The 8,944-nt window shown below is 35.1% G+C and overlaps 1 protein-coding gene across 1 annotated transcript; it reads left to right on the top strand.

The window, feature by feature from the left end:
* Window positions 1-454: 454 nt before the first annotated feature.
* Window positions 455-820, top strand: LOC131638971 (uncharacterized). The gene has a single exon (XM_058909494.1). It carries the CDS (start codon window positions 455-457, stop codon window positions 818-820), a length of 366 nt encoding a protein of 121 aa, XP_058765477.1.
* The last annotated feature ends 8,124 nt before the right edge of the window (window positions 821-8,944 follow it).

Genomic DNA, 8,944 nt, shown 5'->3' with positions numbered 1-8,944 from the left:
CTTAAAGCATGAAAAAATTATTTTTGTTTATTCGGTGGAATTGAATTAGAGAAAGAAGAAATAACTTTTTGCATCCCATAAGGATGGTTATAATTTTAACGCATCCCAGAAGAATGGTTATAATTTTTAGATCATTGTTTGTAACAAAAACAAAGCATCCCTGAAGGATAGCGAAATAACATTCTATAGTTCATGAAGAACTCATAATGCTTTATTTTTATTTTTATTTTGTATATGTAAGATGTATTTTGTCAGTAAATTGATATTTTTTTATATAAAAAAAAACAGATAATTTCAAGACTAATGTGACAATCTAGTTTACTATTGTGTTATTTCTAAATATTAGAATTTACAAAAGTATTATTTTAAATACTAATATTTAATATTGTCTTTATGATAATTATCTCATTATAATATTTTTATTTCTTTTATTTTTATGATAGAACTACTAAGTATGTCAAATCTTACAAAATTGGATTTTGGAGCTCTTGATATTTCGGGAAAGAACTATTTGACATGGGCCCTAGACGCCCAAATTCATTTAAGCGCAGAAGGTCACAGTGACACTATTAAAGAAGGAAATAAATCATCTGATCAACAAAAGGCAAAAACCATGATATTCCTTCGTCGTCACCTTCACGAGGATCTTAAAAATGAGTATCTTACCGTAACTGACCCACATGTCTTGTGGAAAAATGTGAAAGATAGATATGATCATCAGAAAATGGTTATCCTACCAAAAACTCGATATGAATGGATGTATTTATGTTTGCAGGATTTTAAAAGTGTAAGTGATTATAATTCTGCAAAAAGTAACTGATGAAGATATGCTAGAAAACACATTTTCCACTTTTCATGCATCCAATGTGCTCCAACAGCAGCAGTATCGAGAAAGGGGTTTATTAAATATTCTGACCTAATATCTTGTCTTCTTGTGGCCGAGCAAAATATTGAACTATTGATGAAAAATCATGAGGCCCGTCCCGCTGGTACAACTCCATTCCCAGAAGTGAATGTGGCAAGACACGACCACTATAGGAAAAATCGTGGTCGCGGTCGTGCATACACACGTGGTCGTAATTATGCTCATGGTCTTTGTTTTGATCGTGGTCGCAATGGGAATCATAAAAACACATATTTCCACCTGAAGTGGAAAAATGTTGAAAAGAGTGAAAAAGAGGCTCAGAGTAGCAAAACAAATGAAAATATTTGCTATCGTTGTGGAGGAAAAGGTCATTGGAGTCACACTTGTCGTACTCCAAAACAGCTTGTTGATCTTTATCAAAAATCACTGAAAAATAAAAAGGAAAGGATCGAGACTCACTTTGCTAATGAAGATAATGATCCAGATTACGGTAATATGGATGTTACCCATTTAGATATTGGTGACTTCTTTGCTGATCCAGAGGAAAAATTGATCACCTTATTGGAGATGGAAGTGTCAAGAAATAAAATTTATGAAAATTTTCTTTTAAGTTTTATGGATGTTTTGAATTTTATTTTCTAATAATAATAAAGTGTGTTTTCCACTTGTTTGTTTACATAATTTACTATTTAAATAATTTGTGTTTTTAATGTGCGCTTATAACTTATTGTGAAAAAAAGTTATTATTGTTCTTAGAATGAATATGGACACTAGCTCCAGTAATGAAGATATGTGCCTTGCTGACAGTGCAACAACCCACACAATTCTCAAGCATAAAAGATATTCCTCTAATTTAGTTAATCGAAAAACTGATGTCAGTACTATTTCTGGCACCTCAAAAATAATTGAAGGCTCTGAAAGATCCCATATGTTGTTACGTGGTGCAACAATATTGCACATTGATAATGCATTATATTCCCCCATGTCCCATAGAAATTTATTAAGTTTCAAAGATATCCTCCTAAATGGATACCACATTGAAACAGGAGATGATGGAGGGATTGAACATTTGTGTATTACAAAGCACAATTCAGACACAAAATGTGTAATGGAAAAGCTATCGGCTTTATCCTCTGGCCTGTACTACACTTATATTAGTACAACTGAAACACATGCAACTGTAAACCAGAAGTTTACAAATAATGATAAATTTTTAATTTGGCATGACCGGTTGGGCTATCCCGGTTATATAATGATGCGAAAAATAATTGAAAATTCATGCGGTCATCAATTAATGAGTAGGGAAATTATTCAATCGAATAAGTTCTCATGCAGCTCTTGCTCACAGGGGAAGTTGATAATTCGGTCATCACCAACAAAAATTGGAAATGAATCTATCAGTTTTTTTAGAGCGTATACATGGTGATATTTGTGGGCCAATACACCCATCATGTGGACCATTTAGATATTTTATGGTTTTAATTGATGCATCAACTAGATGGTCACATGTTTGTTTGTTGTCAACTCGTAACCAGGCGTTTGCGAAATTGCTAGCTCAACTGATTCGAATAAGAGCTCATTTCCCCGATTATCCTGTCAAGAAAATTCGTCTTGATAATGCTGCAGAATTTTCATCTCAAGCATTTAATGAGTATTGTATGTCTATTGGGATTGACATTGAACACCTAGTAGCACATGTTCATACACAAAATGGACTTGCATAATCATTTATTAAACGAATAAAATTAATTGCAAGACCACTGATTATGAGATGCAAGCTCCAAGTTTCTGCTTGGGGACATGTAATTTTGCATGCTGCAACATTAATTCGCATCAGGCCAACGAGTTACCACACCTCTTCCCCTTTACAATTAGTTTTTGGTAAAGAACCTAATATTTCCCATCTAAGAATTTTTGGATGTGCGGTGTATGTTCCAATTTCTCTACCACATCGCAATAAGATGGGTCCTTAAAGGAGGATGGGAATATATGTTGGATATGAATCTCTATCTATTATAAAGTACCTTGAACCAACAACAGGAGATTTATTCACTGCTCGTTTTGCTGATTGTCATTTTGATGAATCAAATTTTCCAGCATTAGGGGGAGAGAATAAGAAGCTGGAAAAAGATATCAGTTGGAATGAATTATCATTATCTCATCTTGATCCTCGAACAAAACATTGTGAACTAGAAGTTCAAAAGATAACTCACCTGCAAAACTTAGAAAATCAATTGCCAAATGCGTTCACTGATCCAAAAGGTGTGACTAAGTCATATATACCAGCTGCAAATGCTCCAATAAAAATTGATATCCCTGTTGGACAATCTTATGAGTCTCAACCACGCCCGAAGCGTGGTAGACCAATCGGTTCCAAAGATAAAAATCCTCGAACAAGAAAGGGAGCTAAGAATAAAGGTGGCCCAAGTGAGGATATAGAAAATCTAAAAGAATACTCAGACATAATAGACATTTCATCTCTAGAAGAGATTGATCAGGTACCTGAAACTCATGAAAATAAAGAGATCTCGATAAATTATGTCCAAAATGGAATACAATGGAATCGAAACGAAGTCGACATTGATGATGTTTTGGCATACAATATAGCGCTAAATGAGATAAATGGCAAAGAGGATGAGGAACCAACGTCTATCAAAATTTGTAGACAAAGTGAGGACTGACTAAAATGAAAGGATATTGTACTCTTTTTCCTTCACTAGATTTTTTTCCCATTGGGTTTTTTCTAGTAAGGTTTTAACGAGGCATCCTCAATGGACATTCAAGGGAGAGTGTTATAAACATTTATACTAGTGGATGTCCATCCCTCTTCTTATTGTTCATCTTCCTATTCCACTTTAATGTACATGATTTTCTACCTCCATTGGGTCCTATAAATAAGACCCATATTACAATGTAAAGTTCACCCTTGAGAAGAATATAATACAATGCTGCTTGTTCTCTTCTCTTCCTATCTTTTGATCTCTGTATAGTTTCATTTAGTTTATAATTGTAAGTATAAGAGTGCACCTAAGAGGGGGGGGGTGAATTAGGTTTTCAAAAATTTAATCGGTTTTATGAGAATATTTCTAATACTTTTTGGTTAAGTGTTTGAAGGTTTTTGTAAGGTTCTTTTCTTTTCTTTGGTAATGGTGATAAAAGCTATAAAGTGCGGAAAAGTAAAGGACGCAACGATATATACTGGTTCCCCTCACAATCCGAGAGTACTCCAGTCCCCTTTCAAACACGAAAGAGATTTCACTATAGTTAGAAATATTGTACAATCCTATATCAACTATCTAACCTATAGGGTGATCAAAGGTTCTTAACACCTTTAAGATCAAATCAATACTAATGTGAGTGAAGAACAATCCTCTTCAAACACAACACTTACTTCCAACAATCCTGGATAGTAAGGAGATAATACTTTTGAATTTATACAAGAGATTTAGATGAAATTTGTATAGCACTATCAATCTTGGATTGATCTTCTTCTTCAAATAAACAATTCTAACAATGAATATAAATGTTCACAATGTATGCATGAAACTTTGAATAGATTTCTCAATGAAAATGTGTATGGAAAGTTTCACTTGAAAATGAGAATTTATGAACACTTGAGAATATTGAAAGATGAAGAAAATGGTTTATGAATTGTTAATGAAGAAGGTGATTTTTGAATATGAAAGATGTGTAATATATAGTGTGTAAAACACCTCTTCAAAAGGTTATTTTTCCATGAAGCAATGCAATGTTTAAAAGGTATAAAGACAATTTCGTTTGAGTGTAAAATGCAATGGAAAAACACACTGGTTCAGTAGGAACCGGTTCCTGTATAGGACAACCCGGTTCCTGCTGAACGTTACAGCAGAAATATTCAAATTTTGAACTGAGGAACCGGTTCCTGCCTAGGGACAACCCGGTTCCCCATAGTAAAACACAGAGAGGTGAAAATATAGAATGCTGGGAACCGGTTCCCCTGTAGGGACAACCCGGTTCCTAAAACCTTTACTTTGAAATTTATCTTTGAAAAAGGTTTTGAAAGAACTCTTTGATATATGAGACTTGTTCATGATTATGATATGCATGAGAGTATATTTTGTAAACAATTATATGTCAAAGTGAGTATTGTTTATACCTTTGCCATTTATTGCTTGATTCTTGAATCTTTATTATTTCTTCAAGACTTTGAAATTGTGTGTTCTTTGCTTAAGACTTGAGATTCTTTTTGCACATCCTTTATGAAAGCTTGATGTCCATATTGTCTTCATCAAAACAAACTATGCTTGAGATGCTTTGCAATTACATTCTCCCCCTTTTTGATGATGACAACCAAGACTTGAAAACGTTTTTGAAGAGAGTTGTTTTGTGCTTTTGAAAAAGTGTTTGAATCAATGCAAGGCTCCCCCTATGTTAGAGACTCCCCCTAAATCCATGATTCCTTGATTTATGGTGATGAGTTTCATTTGATAATTTTAGCAATGGCCTGCATTTTCTTTGAAACAAAACAACAACAATACATGCATATCCTTCTCCCCCTTTGTTATTATAAAAAAGGATGGGGAAAAAGAGAAAAAACATATGAAATATAACACAATGTAAAATACCAAAAAGTTAACACACAAATGAAATACTACAAACGATACGAAACGTAGTTTTTTACGGTTACAACATAAAACAGAAATAGTCCTAAACATCACAAACATGAATGGAACATTGTCTAGAACATAAATAAAAACTTAATAATAAAAAGAAAACATGACATAGAATTTAAAGGAAATAAATTAGTCACTTTCATCCATGTGTTCTTCATCATCATCATCATCTTGTTCATCTTCTTCTTCGCTTCCTTCCTCTCCCTCATAATGAGCCAAGATACGCTTTTGAGTCCGTTGAATTTCCCGCATTTGTCTTCTCATAAGGTTATGCTCATAGTCATTCTCCCTCTTGTTGTTATCAATAGATGTTTGAATAGAACAAAGCTTGGCAAACATCATATCCATTGTGTATCCACCTTCGGGAGGTTGAGGAACTTGTGGAACGGTTGGCTCAAAATCAACTTTGTAAACAAATCTACCTTCACGATCCATAACTATTCCTGTATTTTTAAGAGCGGTAGCGGTGGTGATAGCACACTCTTGTTCATCCATATTTTTCTTTGGTTCCCGTTGGAGGAGAACACCAGCATTCTGAACAATATGAGAGATGGCCCTTGCATAAGGTAAGCCTCCTTTAAGGGAAGCCATAAGCTGCATGTGGCGCATAATTGAAAGTGCCCAATTGACTTCAATGCCACGTCTCAAAGCATGTAGGACCATCAATTCGAACTCATTGACCCTGGAATGGTTAGAATTCTTCGGAAATAAAACATAAGCGATGATAAGATGGAGCATCCTATCATTTACCGATAAGCTAGAACCGAACATGTTAAATTTGGTAGCAAGCTGTTGGCGAACGGTGTCGCGTTGAGTTGGTCGGCACATATCCACAAAGACATCCATCTTACTATATGGTTGCCAATCCTCCGGTATGTTACCTTGAAGGAGCACTAAGCCTTGAGATGGAATTCCTAACACTCTTCCAAATTCCTCAACATCTAAGCATATATCTTTATTTGACACTTTTGACAGTAATGTGAAATCATCAAATTCATCGGTTACTATCCTAAGGTTATGATAAAAATCTCTAACCAAATCCGGGTAATAATCACCATGGTCAAGCACAAAATTAGCTACCCCTGCATTAGCTAGTCTAGCCGGAAAGGTGAAACTGTGATTAGGGAAATCCGGGAGTTTACCGTATTTTGCCTGAAGGAGTTTTCGACTACGAATGTTGAAAGTGAGTCTCCGACTCTTCACAGTTGGTTGATGCTCTTGAGGACCTTCACTTGACTCTCCAATCTTATTCTTTCCCTTTGCACTTCTTGAGACTTTGGGTGCCATTGTTGAAAGTTAGGGTTTAGGTTGGGATTTTCGGATTTGGTGAGTGGAGGAGGATTTGAGTGAGATATGTGAAAGAGTGGAGGATTATATAGTGTTTAGAGGTAGTGGGTGTTTTAATTTTGATAGTTATGGTGAGATAGTGGAGCTTTGAATAGGGTTGAGAATGGAGGTGGAAGGTTGAAGAAGATGAAGATGAATGTTGAATGAAAGTAAATGTGAGTGAATGAGTGTAAATGTGTGGTGTAAAGTGATATAATGTGTATTAAATAAAAATAAGAAAATAAAATAAAATAAGGAAAAGAAAAATTAACCACACAAACCTTTCACGTACAGCCAAAAAGGATAAGTGAAATCTGGAAAAATGTACGTGGGAACCGGTTCGTCCCTACATGGGAACCGGTTCCTGCAGAACACAAAAACAATGCCTCTGGAAATTACTATGGGGAACCGGTTCGTCCCACATGGGAACCGGTTCCTGGACTAAAAAATTTCCAAAAACTTTAATTTTATGAAATATAAAGCACATATACCATATAAAATTACCAAGCCATAATAAATGAACATTTATAAAGCATTTTTTATCACATAAAATGTTAGAAACATGTACCTTTGATGTATGAACAGATTTTAAACATCACCTTCGTCTAAAATTCCAAGCTCTCGTCGAATTTTGTAAAAAGATTCTTTTGGGAGAGGCTTGGTGAAGATATCCGCAAGTTGATTATGAGTATCTACAAAAGTGACTTCAACATCTCCTTTAAGCACATGATCGCGAAGAAAATGATGTCGAATGTCTATGTGTTTGGTTCTTGAATGCATGACTGGATTCTTTGTAATATTTATAGCACTTGTATTGTCGCATCGAAGAGGAATGCATTCGAGATCAAGTCCGTAGTCACGAAGTTGTTGCTTAAGCCAAAGAATTTGTGCACAACAACTACCCGCTGCTATGTATTCCGCTTCGGCCGTACTAAGAGCAACACATGCTTGCTTTTTACAAGCCCATGATACTAATGCATTTCCAAGAATATGACAAGTACCACTTGTGCTTTTACGATCAGTTTTACATCCTGCATAATCCGCGTCAGAATAACCAATTAAATTGCAAACACTACCTTTAGGATACCATAAGCCAACGTTGGTTGTTCCTTTGAGATACTTCATGATCCTTTTAACCGCCATAAGATGTGATTCCTTTGGATTTGCTTGAAAGCGAGCACAAAGACAAACACTAAACATTATGTCAGGATGGCTTGCCGTCAAATATAATAAAGAACCAATCATACCTCGATATTTAGTAATATCAATTGGAGTACCGGATTCATCTTGATCAACATATGTACCGGACCCCATTGGAGTATTCATTGCTTTGCAATTATCCATATCAAACTTCTTCAATAGTTCTTTACAATATTTGGATTGATTGATAAAGATTCCATCTTTGAGTTGCTTAATTTGTAGTCCAAGAAAGTAATTCATCTTTCCCATCATAGACATCTCGAATTCTCCTTGCATCATCAATGAGAATTCCTCACACATTTCTTTGTTAGTCGATCCAAAAATGATATCATCAACATAGACTTGAACCAATAAAGTGTTACTCTTGATTTTCTTAATGAACAAAGTTTTATCAACCTTACCCTTTTCGAAACCCTTTTCACACAAAAAATTGCTAAGTCTATCATACCATGCTCTAGGTGCTTGCTTTAATCCATAAAGAGCCTTTCTCAACTTAAAGACATGTGAAGGATTTTTGAAGTCTTCAAATCCCGGGGGTTGTTTGACATAGACTTCTTCATTGATGTAGCCATTTAAGAATGCGCTCTTGACGTCCATTTGATAAAGCTGAAAATTTAATGAACATGCATAAGCAAGTAAAAGACGGATAGCTTCTAACCTTGCAACCGGAGCAAATGTTTCTTCAAAGTCGATTCCTTCTTCTTGATTGTAACCTTGGGCCACCAATCTTGCTTTGTTTCGAACAATTATACCATTCTCATCAAGTTTGTTCTTAAACACCCATCGAGTACCTATGATATGTTTATTACTTGGTCTAGGAACAAGTTCCCAAACTTGATTTCTTTCGAATTGATTTAATTCTTCTTGCATTGCATTTATCCATTGATCGTCTCCTAAGGCT

Source organism: Vicia villosa, unplaced genomic scaffold (genome assembly GCF_029867415.1).
Source record: "Vicia villosa cultivar HV-30 ecotype Madison, WI unplaced genomic scaffold, Vvil1.0 ctg.002495F_1_1, whole genome shotgun sequence".
Taxonomy (NCBI): Eukaryota; Viridiplantae; Streptophyta; class Magnoliopsida; order Fabales; family Fabaceae; genus Vicia; species Vicia villosa.
The sequence above is the reverse complement of the archived record's forward strand: the minus strand, read 5'-3'. Positions and strand labels throughout refer to the sequence as shown.

Bases quoted from the DNA above. Each gene is read 5' to 3' on its own strand.
- LOC131638971 (XM_058909494.1), top strand. From the start codon at position 455: ATGTCAAATCTTACAAAATTGGATTTTGGAGCTCTTGATATTTCGGGA.